At 51.8% G+C, this 13,982-nt stretch overlaps 5 protein-coding genes across 5 annotated transcripts; 1 reads left to right on the top strand and 4 right to left on the bottom strand.

Moving 5' to 3' along the window:
• Window positions 1-120: 120 nt before the first annotated feature.
• Window positions 121-989, bottom strand: CC77DRAFT_1059500 (hypothetical protein; the record flags this gene model as incomplete). Its single annotated transcript, XM_018528240.1, has 3 exons — window positions 121-704; window positions 804-860; window positions 908-989. 3 exons carry the CDS (start codon window positions 987-989, stop codon window positions 121-123), a joined length of 723 nt encoding a protein of 240 aa, XP_018388035.1.
• A 312-nt stretch (window positions 990-1,301) lies between these two features.
• CC77DRAFT_1093100 (glutamyl-tRNA synthetase) lies at window positions 1,302-3,482 on the bottom strand. Its single transcript, XM_018529663.1, has 2 exons — window positions 2,976-3,482; window positions 1,302-2,920 (listed from the first exon to the last, which is right to left on the bottom strand). Exons 1-2 carry the CDS (start codon window positions 3,392-3,394, stop codon window positions 1,408-1,410), a joined length of 1,932 nt encoding a protein of 643 aa, XP_018388034.1. The 5' UTR covers window positions 3,395-3,482; the 3' UTR covers window positions 1,302-1,407.
• Window positions 3,483-3,824: 342 nt separating this feature from the next.
• Window positions 3,825-7,992, bottom strand: CC77DRAFT_930801 (cytokinesis protein Cyk3; the record flags this gene model as incomplete). The annotated part of the gene is made up of 4 exons (XM_018534181.1): window positions 3,825-4,397; window positions 4,449-7,023; window positions 7,105-7,865; window positions 7,921-7,992. 4 exons carry the CDS (start codon window positions 7,990-7,992, stop codon window positions 3,825-3,827), a joined length of 3,981 nt encoding a protein of 1,326 aa, XP_018388033.1.
• A 916-nt stretch (window positions 7,993-8,908) lies between these two features.
• CC77DRAFT_985079 (hypothetical protein) lies at window positions 8,909-10,104 on the bottom strand (the record flags this gene model as incomplete). Its single annotated transcript, XM_018536188.1, has 2 exons — window positions 9,229-10,104; window positions 8,909-9,172 (listed from the first exon to the last, which is right to left on the bottom strand). The coding sequence occupies exons 1-2, from the start codon at window positions 9,664-9,666 to the stop codon at window positions 8,909-8,911; spliced, it is 702 nt and encodes a 233-aa protein (XP_018388032.1). The 5' UTR covers window positions 9,667-10,104.
• Window positions 10,105-12,064: 1,960 nt separating this feature from the next.
• Window positions 12,065-13,794, top strand: CC77DRAFT_958913 (hypothetical protein). Its single transcript, XM_018535556.1, has 4 exons — window positions 12,065-12,529; window positions 12,594-13,271; window positions 13,336-13,475; window positions 13,538-13,794. Exons 1-4 carry the CDS (start codon window positions 12,291-12,293, stop codon window positions 13,693-13,695), a joined length of 1,215 nt encoding a protein of 404 aa, XP_018388031.1. The 5' UTR covers window positions 12,065-12,290; the 3' UTR covers window positions 13,696-13,794.
• The last annotated feature ends 188 nt before the right edge of the window (window positions 13,795-13,982 follow it).

Genomic DNA, 13,982 nt, shown 5'->3' with positions numbered 1-13,982 from the left:
ACAGCAGCTCTAGATGTTATCGTCATGTACGAAACATCATGTGACTTTGCTTCTATTCTCCCGTCTTTTCAGTTCACCTCTGAGCCGTTCAGCCTGTCTTTTCCGGTTACGTACCAAGCCCTAATCACGGGGCCACAGGTCCCACCCAATACAGTACACCCAAGGTGTACCCTTCCACTGTACATCATCCCTCACAAAGACAAACGCATCATCGACCTCTCTCTCGCAGTCGTAGTTCAAGTCTTTATACTGGCTTCTTGGTCCCCCAAATCTAACCTTCATCTTGTAACCACCAGAAAGTATGACTTCCGCGTAATCCAGGGTCGTGCAGTCTCTAAACACCTGCTTTTCCCCTCCAATAGACACTGTCAATGCAGGGACACAATTTCCGGGATCATACGTCCCTCGTTCGAAGGCAGCAGCAATCGTGTTACGCAAGACTTCATAGACGTCGGAGCGGCCGTCGTACCATGAATCTTCGACTGAGACGGTAATGGTCTTGCGAACATGGCTGTTGGTGTAGATGCTCAGACCGCGGGAGGTGACGTAGACGTTGAATGTGGCATGGTTGCTGCCGCAGCGTTTGCCTGTAGGTGGGCAGATATGCTCGATCGCAGTCTGGACGTCGTGGTAAAGAGTCTTGCTGTCCCCAACGTTGATACCATTGGGGCTGAGGCCGAGGGTGATGGTCTCCGACTTGTCGACTGGGGGTGGTTAGACGTTGGAACTATACCCAGTTTGATACAAGTGTAAAGACATGATTGTGTTGGTAGTTTGTTTTGAGGGGAATTTGCAAAACATACTGTGCACAGGCTGAGTATGGTTGTAGCTACCACCGTTTGCTAAGCCGGCATCACCAACTGCAGTGGTAAACAAAAAGGTCCTCAGCCTGGACTCCGGTACTCACTACTCTCATTACCAGCGGTTGGTGCCGCGGTCGCGAGCATGCCGCACGCTGTGGTAATAATAGCAAAAGCGAAGAGCCTCATGGTTACTTCCTCGGTGTTCTTGCGTGACAGTAGACGTTGGATGGAAGATTTGACAATGCAATGGAGCGACGATCGACTCGTAGATGAAGAAGAGAAAAATGAGTGAGTAGGCAGGTAAGGTCTCCATTCTAGATCACCACTAAATGCGGTGACTGAGCAAAGTGAAGGTGAGTATCATCGTTTAGGGACGGAGCGTCTCTTGCGCTTTGGGCTCATCGACAGGGAACGTGATAGCACATAAGATAGCGCAACACCAAGAGATGATGGATCAAAATGCTTGAACAAGACGGCTTGGACCAAGATAGTGCGAATCAGGAGCATCAGTTTATTCAGGTTCCAATAGAGCATAGTTCTCTACATAATCAGTACTACATTGCTCTGAAATTCAGTCACAGCAGGTAATCCCGAAGAACAATATCTATTTGCTCTTACCGGTAGGGATCTGGAACGCGACAACAGGTTCGCCGTGCGCAAAAGCGCGATCGATACGGAAGAAGCCCTTGCGGTCAAACTGTACGATATCGTCGACCTTAAGGTCCGCGACGTTGCAGTCAGCCATGGCCTTGGTCCTAGACTCAGTCTTCGGGTTGAGGAAGTCCTCGAGCGTGTCCTCAGGCTCTAGCTTGTCCTTGGTGATGAGGTAGTCGTAGTCAACAAGCTCAATGGGAACAAGCTCCTGGTCATTGCTCAACCAAGTGACCTTCTTGGATGTCTTCTTGACGTCTCCTTGGAGATGTAGCTCAAGCTCAAGGCCTGTGACGGTCTTGAGGCCGTGCTTAGCCATCTCGAGGGGGTTGATCGAGTGGCTGATCTTGCGCACGATGGCGTTACCCCAGTTCATGAGGGTGATCTCCTCGTCTTGAGCGAACGATTGTGCGTCTGCTTGCTCCATGATGACAGACTTGCTGAAGACGATCTTCTTGTTGCCGAGATCGTACTTGGCGTGTTTCGGTTTGTCCTCGGAGATGACGCCCTCACGCGCGCCGATGATGGTGACGGGAACGCGGCCGGAGTCATCGATAGCGGTGTAACGAGCAGCAGTTGGCTCAATGTGCTTCTTGTTCGTGGCCCAGAAGGCGAACCAGTCCTGGTTGACAATGTTCTTGGAAGGGCCTTGCTTGAGGATGAACTCGCGGAGAGCGGGGATGACGGCACCGTGGCGACGGACACCGCGGACGGTAGGCATGCGCGGGTCGTCCCAGCCCGATACAATACCAGCATCGACGATCTTAGTGAGCTTGCGCTTGGACAATACAGTGCGGACAAAGTTCAGGCGCGCGAAACCCCAGTTGTGGACCTTGCGGAGCTTGAGGTTCTTGATGAACCATTGGTACTGTGCGTCACGGTCGTTGTACTCGGTTGTGCGTAGCGCGTGGGTAACGCCCTCGAGCGAGTCGACGATGGGGCAGCAGAAGTCGTAGGTAGGGTAGATCTTCCACTTCTCGCCAGTGCGGTGATGCGCCTGGGGGTTGCAGCGGTAGATGACAGGATCGCGCATGGCCTTGTTGGGGTCATCGACGGACATCTTCGCGCGAATGCACCACTTTAAGCCCTCCTCGTTTCCCTTCTTCATCTCCTCGAAGTGCGCAAGGTTGTCTTCGACGCTTGAGTCCCTGCGAGCACTAGCAATGCCGTTCATACGCTCCTCACGCATCTTCTCTTGCACTGTGTCATCTGCGTATGCCAATCCATCCTTGATGGCCTGCACACAGCTCTCGTAGAGCTGGTCGAACCAATCACTGGTGTAGGAGACCTGGTCTGGCTTGATACCGAGAAGCGCGCAGTCTTCGACGATGGCATCCTGGAACTCTTGCTTCTCCTTGGTAGGGTTGGTGTCGTCAAATCGCAACAGGAGCTTGCCCTTGTACTTCTCGTGCGCGAAGTAGTCGTTGAGCAGCGCTGCTTTGGCGTGACCGATGTGAAGGTAACCTCTGCGATACGGTTAGCGGAAAGTAGTCGCACCCACCGAAGAAGAGAACAACTCACGAAGGCTCAGGTGGGAACCTAGTGACGATGCCAGTGCCATCGCCTACATCCTGCAGGCCAATGTCATAGTTCGCATCATCGTTCTTGCCTCCCTCCTTCTTGCCCTTGCCCTTGGCACCCTCCTCCTTCTTGCCTTGTCCTCCGACAATGACCACGCTCTGGGGGTATGCCTCCTCGATGTACCTAAACCAGCGGCACAGGTTCTTCATCAAGTCCTGCTTGATGAATGCGTGCGCAACGCGGTTCTCGCGGATGGTCTTCCATACTATCGTATCGGCGTCGGAGATTGTGTAGCCGACGATGTGGGAGCGGAGAGTGAGGTGTGCATCAAGTTCCAATAGGTGAGGTTCGATTTGCTTGAGGTTGAGGGGCTTGAGGTCCTCGGAGCGCTTTTGCCATTCGGCGATTTGCGCGTCCATGCTGGCGACAGTTGTTTTGTGTTCTATGAAGTTTTGTTGAATCTGGATTGTATCCAGTTGTTAGGCAATCGTTCGTAATGGGAAAAAGTTGAAGTGGGGTGAACTGATGACGCGGGGCAACACGGAGCTTGGCAGGTACGAGTCACTGCAGGGCTGTCTCCTCGACCCACGACAACTTTGCTAGAAATATAGAAGGCCAGACTAGCCCAGCTTGTTTGATCTTGTAGATCTGTCATACACCACCATCAAGCAGCTCGAAGATCATGTTATTACCAAAATACGCCGTAGTAGTATTGTCACCCTATTTCCTGTATAAACGCCGAGAAATGCAAAAGCGTTACAACGGCCGTGGCGGTCATACGAGTACAAACGCTATCATTACAAGTCATAAGAGAAGTATGAAGAAAGAGAAAAAAAGGCTGCCACACGATCAAGCACACTCCCATTGAGCAAAAACACACCACCTTGCGCTTCGATCAGCAAGGACCAGACCTCGCCATGTGCCCTTTTCTCCAATCTTAATGACCGTTTCCCAAGCCGTACCATCAGCATCGTTAGTACTGCTAATATGCTCCGTCTTTCTAGTCAGGCGTATAATCTTGCCAGAAGGTGTTTGTACGGCTAGCTTGGCAGGCTTGTTGCTACTACTACCTGATGATCCAGAAGAACTTTGAGATGGGTTCGTGTAGTTGGATCCAGTTGCTGAGATACTCTGCATGCTCATAGCGGATGTAGGGCGAGCAAAAGGATTTGGCGATGCTCGGCCATGCATCGCGGGACTAGGTTCGGGGGATTTTGTAAGGGATGACGGATGTTGGCGGACGCAGAAGACAAAAGTGTTGTTGAGGGCCAGATTAGCGCACTGCGGCTGGGCGACGTATAGATCGTGTCGTTGGGCATGAGGCGTAGGATGCAGAGTCAAGAACGAATACGGAGGATTGGTGCCGGTGTGCGTCAAAGGAAGGCCGATTGCCAGGTTGTGAGGGTTCAGCTTGTTGGAGTGCTACGAGGCGTTAGTTTATCTGTCTTAGAGACGTGACGAGAAAAAGCTTACCATAAGTCCCCGGGGTCCTGCATAGATCTTCAGGACACCCTGGCCACCATCGTTCGGAAGAAGGGCCTTAACAGTGTATCTCTTCTGGCCACTGTACCATTCGGCTTGTGCCAATGCCGGCTTCCTCACAATCTCGCCGCTCTCAAAAAGATCACCGTCCATGTCTTGATCATAGGCTCGTGCCTCAACCTCCGCAACACACTCTACATCCTCTGGTACGTCAACGTAGACATGCGCCATCTCAAGGTTGTCTAGGTTCAAGAGACTAGTATCGAAGTTGACTACGTTGAGATGATGTCGGAAGTAAGCGGGTGTTGCACACGGGAGTGCCATCAGCACCTCGTGTGGCTGAGGTGGGCAGATGTGTTGCTGTTCCGGAAGGAGTGGAACGTGAGAGTAGCAAATCTCCATTGGGCGAGCAAGGAAGTACCATGTCTCGGCCACAGATGATCCCGCAGTCGAGTAGTGAACTCGCTTTGGGTTTGTCGGCCCAGCAAGGGAGCAGTCCATTATGCGCCACTCACCCTCTACAATGACAGCGTTCCAGAAGTGATTCGGCCGCGCGACGCTCTCTAGGTCCAAGGGTTCGCCTGGTGTCTTGAGATAGCCACGGACAACTTCAGCGTGCATTCCAACAGAAGCACACATCTCTGCCACGACCATGGCGATTTCTTCAGAGCATCCGCGCTTGCTTTGAAGTACGTGTTTCGGATCCATCTGACCCTCAAAATCTTCTTCCCACGATATGCGCTCGCTGACCCATGTGAAGATAGCTCGTAATCGTTGAATATCGCTTCGGTATGGTCGACAAACATAGCCTTGTGCCAAAGTCGCTGGGTTCGTTCCAAGAGGAATGCTGTTGATGAAGCGCGCGCTCTTGTCAACATGAGCAAGACTGCAAGCCGCGAAATCAGTAGGCTCAGTGATGGGAAGACCATCAAGACCCTCGTCGCCCTCAGCCGACTCATACAGGATCTCAATGGGGTTCAAAACAGGAATGTCCATCATCTGGCATCTTTCGGCTCGCTCTGTTCGCTCGTTCTTGCTTAGTGAGTTGGACCGATTTACATCCCGCCGGACCTGCACCCAATCTACCGTTCCAAGGCCGGTATCCCTAGATTCCTTCACCGCGTGGGTCGATTTGCCCCCTTCTATGCCAGTCGGTTCGGAGTTATCCAGGCGGCTTGCGGCGCGACTCTGGGAACGACCAGCAGCTCGGCTGGCAGCCCGGGATCCCGGCCTACTTATTGTGTCGATGGTGCTGCGTGCATTCGCGGCTTGGGTCTTCGCAGTGTCGATCATCTTACGGAAGAAGCCGCTGCGCTTTGTCTTCAGTGGCTGCCTCAGTCCACCAAGAGGATCTGGGTCGTCCGTGGCTGGGGTGCTGACTTCAGCTTGTTGGATGTCGCTGGAACCGGCTTGCGGCTGTGAAGCATGGCTGGAGTGATAGGTGACACCAGTGAAAGGTGTCTCTGGCCGTCCGTCGTCGAATCCATAACCCTTTCCAGCCGTGTCTTTGGTGTTCATGACGCTCTTTGGTCGATCTTTTCCAAATTTCTTGCGGTAATAGCTCCCGGCGCTTGTAGCACTCATGTTCGTAGCAGAGTGTCCAGACATCAAACTGCGATCGGTGCTGTTGCTTGTGTGTGTCGTAGTCGTAGAATTCGTTTTGCTCGTAAACGTTCGTCCAAGTGCATTTCGTCCAACGTTATAGGCGGATTTGCGATGGTTAAGTAGCTTCGAGCCCTTTCGCTGAACCTCTGGCTCAGCATCCGCCATCGAGGATCCGGGTCGCTGGTGTGAGCTTTTCAGAGGTACGGTTGGCCCTTCATCATCGCCGATGAACAGCTCACCGTTCCTAGCTTGCTCTTGTTGCTTCATTCGCCTTAGACGACTTTCCATGCGCTTCATGTAATTGTTAACATCTGGCAGACCTTCCTCTTCGTCTTCGTCACCGCGGCTCATAGCGGACTGCGCTCTGACCTTTTTAGCCGACTCCTGGTAGACTTGGTCAAACGCTTCCGGAGACCATGGATTCGATGGGGTCGGAGGCTCTTCTGGCGACTCATCGCTTCTTGATGTTGTCATATCCTGCAAAGACGACATGACATCGTTCATTGCTGTCGTGAGAGGAGAGGGTGTGAAGTGTCCACCGCGTGCTCTTGGATCAGGCGAAGGCGGTTCTGGTGTGATGAAGCCATTATGCGAAGGAGGTGCAGGTGACGGAGCTCTGCTTGGGTCGTAAGCGACGCGATGCGGAGGCGGAGGCGGAGGAGGCGAGTCCACAGGTTCTTCTTCGTATTCTTCGTTGTAAGGAGCGGGTGATGGGCCGCGACTAAGCTCGTCATCATCCAATTGCATCTGGTACGGAGACGGCGATGGACCTCGATCGTATGCGCGGTACTGGAATGAAGGGGCTGGCGAAGCCGCACGTGAACGCTCTTGGAATGATGGTGCCGGCGAAGGTCCACGGTCGTATGCTCGGTACTGAAAGGATGGTGCCGGCGATACAGCTCGTGAATGCTGTTGGTAGTGGACGGGGGGCGCTGGCGAGGCTGCCCGGTAATAGTCCTGACTTTGTCGGGGAGGAGCTGGTGATGGTGCCCTGTAAACATCTTGGCTTGGTCTTGGAGGAGCTGGAGAAGCTGCTCGGTACATGTCTTGTATTTGTTGTGGAGGAGCTGGAGATGCTGCTCTAGCGTAGTTGCGATGTTGTATAGGAGGTGCAGGCGATACACCACGGGGTTGATACTGGTATTGTGCTGGAGGCGCATGCGATTGTGGTGGGATATACGAGCCGCGTCGGATGGGAGGAGCTGGTGATACGGCGCGAGGCTGGTAGCGATAGTCGGCGGGCGGTACGGGAGATGATTGTGCGCGTGTATGCGAACCGTGACGTGACGGTGGTGCTGGTGAAATAGCGCGTGTTACGGGTGTTCTCTTGGAAGGAGGTCGTGGTGATACGGCGCGAAGATTTGACTGTTTTCTTGTGGAAGACGCAAGCGGTGGGCTCTCGCGACTCTCGGTAGACGACCGCTTCATCGACGAGAAGGGGGACTTGGTCTTGACACTGCCGTTTGGTGAGTTGATGCCTGCCTTGAGCCTCTCTCGCGCAGCAGCAGCAGGATTCGGTGCGCCTGCAGCTGCATAAGCCGTGAAGGGCTTCCTGAAGGTGCTCTTCTGCTTCTGCGGTGCTGGCTTTGGCTGCTCCTGGGCACTGTTCTGCCTCGACATGCTTCCTCCACTGCCATTGCGCGCCCATGGTTGATAGTCTTCGCTGAGCAGTTCGACAAAGTTGGAAGGAAACAGTCCAACCATGCGCCTGTCGCGCTTTAACCGGCCCATCCACCAGGATCCATCACCGGCATTAAGGACTTCGATCAGGTCGCCTTCTATGAATCCGAGGTCGCGTTTGGTCTGGAACAGCGGTTAGGTCAGGTGCTGCAACAAGCCAGCTTCTGTCGCAACTTACCTCTCCTCCCCATGAATACACAGCTTTGCACCAGCACGGAAAGCGCACTGGCAGCGCCTGGCCGACGGCCATATTGGGTATTATTCGGTTGTTGTAGTCGTAGTATTAATTCGTGGTTGACCTGCAACTTGTGTGGGACATGCACGGCGCGTGGATGACATGCGTCGATTAGAGTGAGAGACGGCGTCGATTAGGTGTGGGACGCGCAAGAAAGCTCCAGCGAAAGACAGTAGTCGATGGTAGCAATAGCAGAGAGTACTTCTCTGTAGTCACGCCGCGATTGATAGCGGGGATGTGGTATGTGTAAAGCTAAGCAGGGCCTATCGCGGCCTGATGTCTCGTCTGGGTTGGGTAAACACGATTCAGTCGACCGCTCCCCCAGCAACCGAGGCGCACCAGCCAGGATGCGGTCCCACTTTTGCCCACCACGTCACCTCAATCTTCAGCTCTACACCGCGACATGTCCAGTTTTGCTCCATCTTGGGCATGCGCCTTGCACAATAGTACTTCGTTCGGCGCCTGATCATGCACGAGATGTGTAGTCGCCTGTCTGTTATGCATCGCGACAACTATAACACTACTCCTGTCCCGAACAGATGTTCCCAACTGTCCACTGTTGATGTACGCTAATATTGACAGCCCTCTAGCTTTCCTGCTAGAAGCGATCTAACAACAGTAGTCGCGCACGACTTGTCGCCTTGCCATAGCTCAGCACGCCACTCGAACATACAGCGCGAGCCGATCACGATTCAGATGTTGTCCTAACATGGCTGCATCGGGCGCCAAATCTTCATCACCCAACGCATCACTAACATGGGAAATGCTCAGATTGAGGTAAACGCATCGTCATTTGTCAAAAAGCTACTGAGATCGAGAGCTATCGATGCGGGAACAAGAAAGTAGCACCACTAGGGCGTGCGATGTAAAAGAAAGCCGATTCCTCCTCAACTTGACTGCCTGATGGGACACCAGTGGCGAAACGAGTCGCTTACTGTCCGTTCCACATCTTGGGGCCGGGCATCGTGTACGACTTGGGGTTGTTCCACTTGTTGAACGCAATGCCGGGGTCCTGAGCACTGTAGACACCGGGAATCTTGACCTTGGGAGAAAGGTTGCCCTTGCCGGAAGACGCAATGTTGAGCTGGAAGCACTCCATGTAGAACTGAGCCTTGCCGACGTGGCCCTCGTGGATGGCGATGTGCTCGACACGGACGAGGTACTCACCAGCAGGAATGTTCTGCTGAACGGTCCACTAGAGATACAAAGTCAGTATATGGCTCGTAGGTAATCAGAACAGTCGAAACTTACCTCGAGGCGGTCCTTCTGCCAGCTGTCCCAAGCAGTGTCCACGCCGGGCTGGCTGGGGTTGATGAGGCCGCTCTCCATGACCTTGATCCAGTCACCGGAGCCGTCGTAATCAGCAACCTTGCCAGGTGCCTTGGAGATGTAGACGAAGCCTGGACCAGGGTGCTCAATCTTCTCATTGTTGAAGAGCTTGAAGCCGAGCTTGTCACCAGCCTTGACGTTGTAGGTGGGAACTCCTCCGGCTTTGGCGCCCTTGTTGCACCTCAGGTCGGGAGAGTTGATGACCTCGTTGGGGAACGACGGCATGTAGGAGTTGGTGTTCTTACGGGTGTAAGCATAGTCGCCACCGACAGCCGCACCGTTGACGATGAGGCGGTTGAAGATGTAGTGGGCATTGGCCCCCAGGGGCGCAAGCAAAGCGAAAAGAGCAACAGGCTTCATGTTGTAGAGAAGAGGGTGAATATGTTCAAAAGAAGTGAAAGTAAAAAGTTGGAGAAGCGAATGTACTGGTTGGTATCGAATGCTAGTGATTGCGATGGTTCTTACAACATGGCACCTGTCAGATACTTATACTGAACGACATCTCAGCATGGTTCACTGCATCGTTCCATGTCATTGGAGGGATATCCATTTTTTTGGTCCCTAAATTTCATCACCAACCCATCTATTCTCACTCTTCATCTATTTCTCGCCAGACTACCCCACCCCCAAGGCGTCATAAGTCATCATAAGCCCATAGTACCCAGTCGCATAGAACATCTTGTTCGTTCTAGTCTCACTTTAAATGAAAAAAGGGATCCCAACACCACGTCGAAACACATATAACCGGTGGCCAAGCCAAGCCTCACCAACACCACCCATGTGCTTTCCGCTGCTGCCAAGTCCGGGGATATCATGTGTTTCACGTTTTGATTCTATTGCGCCTTGGCGAATATGCAGCAAAACAAAGTGCCGATGTGGGAATTCTCCTATTCGCTGCGTCAAGGCTTACCTGCGGTATCAGTATCCACTACCCGCGATGCGAATCCGAATTGCGATAGGGTAGAGCTAGCCGATTTGTTAAGCGGAGCTTGTGGGACATTGTATGGGTCTGCCGAAAGTGCTGAAAGAGCTGCGTGATACGATAGCTCAGCTTCTTCAGCATCTCTTCTTGCTCTAGCCTGGGCACCCCGATAACTCCTTTGAAACGATGTGGCCCCTCACCTCCGTCGTACGCCGTCATTGGTAGCCTTGCTGTCACTGCGTCCGCGGTTTGCCGGTTATGACATGACCATCAGCTCTTTGAGGGAGGTCCACTGTTGATTGCATCGAGAGCACGAATCACTTTCTCGTGAACGGCTCTCGGCTGTTGTTACAACACCTCGTCATTGTCCTTGTGTGGGAGAAGATGTACGATGTGGAGATGGCTGTCTACACAGATGTCTAAGAGATAGACGTTAAGACCTCGAGACGACATGCTTACTTTTCTTCTCTGCCATTCTGAGTGACACAGTTAGATTGTGTTTCTGTACAAAGTTGGGTGTGAATTGTGCGGTATCATATACTCGTAGGAAAAGTCGATATTCACAAACAACGGAGGTAGTCTCGCCTCCAAGAGCCATGTACAGTAGTCACTACATCACTTCACGTGCATTGTCTTGCCACATTAAAACGACAGTGACTTCAATTCCTATTGAGCTTCGGCCTCAAATTGGCTGCAGAGTACTCTCCTGGTTTCCAGAATTCTTTTTCCTGAATCATAAACTCAACTTCTACAAAGTCCTCTAACTCAAACCATTGGTTACCAGAACGAACAGCTTCAAGCTACCCAAGCGAGTCTTACGCCGATAACCATGGTGAATTACAACGAACTACACCCCTCCGAGCCTCAACACCATGGCCCTTTTAGCGCCTGTGCTGCTACCTTAGCGAATATCCTGGATTTTGTTCAAGAGGTCTGCAGCACTGAGATTACAGAGGAAAGTCGGTCGAAAGATAACAAACGCTTTGTTCAATTACTCGAACAATTGAAGAACGATCTAGCTAGAGTCAAGAGTGACTTTCCGGTGGAAAAGAGGCACCTGTGGGTAGGAAGTGAGATTGAGCGATACGAACAGGCAGTGAAGAAGACGGAGAGTCTGAGCGCTAAGTTCACAGAACTACTGGATCTAGAGGTCTAGACAAAGCCGGATGATAAGGATGCTGGTCCGTGTATGCTGACGACATCTGCACGAAGCGCTAGTTCTTTCCTTTTCCAATCACTTTGATCATTCTTGGAACTACGTACTCTTTATACCTTCGTTTGAAGGAACATGAAACATGGGATTCTAATCAAGAAGCTAACGGGTCACCGCGATTGCAGAATTCGCAGCGTGTACGGCGATCGTGATAGAAATGCGATGGTGAAAAAGGAATCTCGCGAGTCACAATAACATGATCTTCGATAGCATGACGTACTCTCCGTCTTTTCGCGACGTCCATTTTTTTCCACATCCTCGTCAATGTGATGTACGGAATCTCCATTAATGGAACAATGTTCCATGGAGACGATTCACGGTTGATGTTATGAGGACACCAGCGTACAGAGCGACGGTATTGATGAGTTTTGGTTCTACGATTTTTAGAGCCTACTAATAGCATAGTCGAAGAAAGAACAACACTTCCGAAAACTCTTGAGTAACATTTAACACGTCCCGCTGTTATGGGACATGCTATGCGCTTATAGATGCCGGCATTGGTCGACCCTTAACCGTCGATCGCTATTGGTGTTCGGGCATTGTGAGATTTGTCGAGTCCCCGGCTATATGCCGGTTATGTATCGCATCTGGCAGAGGCCGTACCGGACTCTTTCGGTAAGCAGCGTTTCCAAGTCAAGATGATGAAGACGATGACATCGCGACAGAAGGGCGTAAGAGGCTGGTAGCGCAAGTGGGGCAAACCCGCACCTCCGCTTTCCTATAGAGCAACAACGACCGCTCGCGGGCGGGATTGCCAGTTGCGGATGTCAGCGATTGTTGTTACTACGCGTGATCACAACTTAAATATGAGGTTCAGCACGATATTTTTCATTCGAGACAACGCCCACAATGCACTCCACGAAAGACGGACAGTCCAACAGCCACAGTGGTTACGATCAACCACCGATCGGACCTCGGCTGTTCTCTGTTAAGAAACCACCATCGTTGGACGATTTCAAGAAGCTCACAACAGAGTCTGTGCCCTGTCATTATCCGCTTGCGAAAGCTGTCGAATTGAATGTACCCATCTACCACCTTCCCGATTACCACTCGCTCAGTCCAGAGGAGCGCTCTGCGCTTCAAGATGAGTACGTAACTCCTACTTACGAAGTGAATTTGAGACATCTACTGATTGCATACACCAAATTACAGATGGTATCACATCCTGCTTTCGGGGCCAGGGGTGTTCGTCACCAAGGATCTGTACAAAGACACTTCCCTGCTTGAAAAAGTAAATAGGGTTTACGCAAACATTATCGCAGAAGAAAAGAAAGTGGCTGGCAAACGCGGTGACCACTTTGCCGGAGCTGGAGCAAACGATCGCATCTGGAACTCACTCTCAAAGCACTGCCTACAAGATCCGGAATCGTTTGCAACATATTACGCAAACCCATGGCTGCCGCTAATTTCTGAGGCATGGCTGGGTCCACATCATCGCCTGACTTCACAAGTCAACATCGTGAAGCCGGGCGCAAAGGCTCAGATCTCTCATAGAGACTACCATATTGGGTTTCAAGACAATCAGTCGTGCGAGAGGTTTCCCAAGGCAATGCAAGTTGCATCGCAGTTTCTCACACTTCAGGGAGCAGTCGCGCACTCCGCTATGCCGGTAGAGAGTGGGCCGACTAGGCTTTTGCCGTTCAGTCAAAAGTTCGAGGAGGGTTACATGGCGTATCGTATTCCGGAGTTTGCAGACTACTTTCTGGAGAAGTATGTATCTATGCCACTGGAGATGGGTGACGGGCTGTTCTTCAATCCAGCTTTATTCCATGCCGCGGGACAGAATGACTCGGCCGATATCAATCGATCAGCCAACTTGCTGCAAATATCGTAAGATATCTTCTTTTACAAGCTGCATGTAAGACAAACACTGACTTCATATGTGTCAATATAGATCAGCCTTTGGTAAACCAATGGAGTCTGTCGATACATACGCACTTGTCGAAAAGACGTGGGATGCGATGTCCACGATGTATCAAAAGGAAGGGCTCAGCGACGAACTTAGAGCCCTCGTGAGCGTTGTCGCAGAAGGATGTGAGTAATGTGTCTATAGGTCTGCTTTCGAGACACATACTGACTTGATACGCTTACTTTAGACCCATTTCCGACCAACCTCGATAGGAGGGTGCCTGAAACGGCCGGCATGGCACCTGAAAGCGAGCAGGATGTATTGGTGAAGAATCTAAAGAAGAAGGATACAAGACAGGCTGTGTTGGATATACTAGCGACAATGCGAAGAGAGTCTATGGCGTAGATACCGCATTCGTGGTACTCGCTGAGCGGTTCACGTGAAAGCATGCAAGCCCTCAGTGTGTAACGTAAACCAATATACAGAATCTGAGTCCAAGCAAACATACTATAACTATACAGTGTGATAGCACACTATTCACACCGCAAGCCAGTGCGTCCACAGTGACCAACAGTCATAGCAAACGCAAATTAACTCCTCGGTTTGCCCATGCGTTCGAGACCTCTAGCCCTGCTGCCTGCTACAAGAAGCGGAACTCATGACCATCTCATTAGCATACCTTATTCACCCCG

This window comes from Alternaria alternata, assembly GCF_001642055.1.
Source record: "Alternaria alternata strain SRC1lrK2f unplaced genomic scaffold CC77scaffold_6, whole genome shotgun sequence".
In the NCBI taxonomy this organism is placed as follows: Eukaryota; Fungi; Ascomycota; class Dothideomycetes; order Pleosporales; family Pleosporaceae; genus Alternaria; species Alternaria alternata.
The sequence above is the reverse complement of the archived record's forward strand: the minus strand, read 5'-3'. Positions and strand labels throughout refer to the sequence as shown.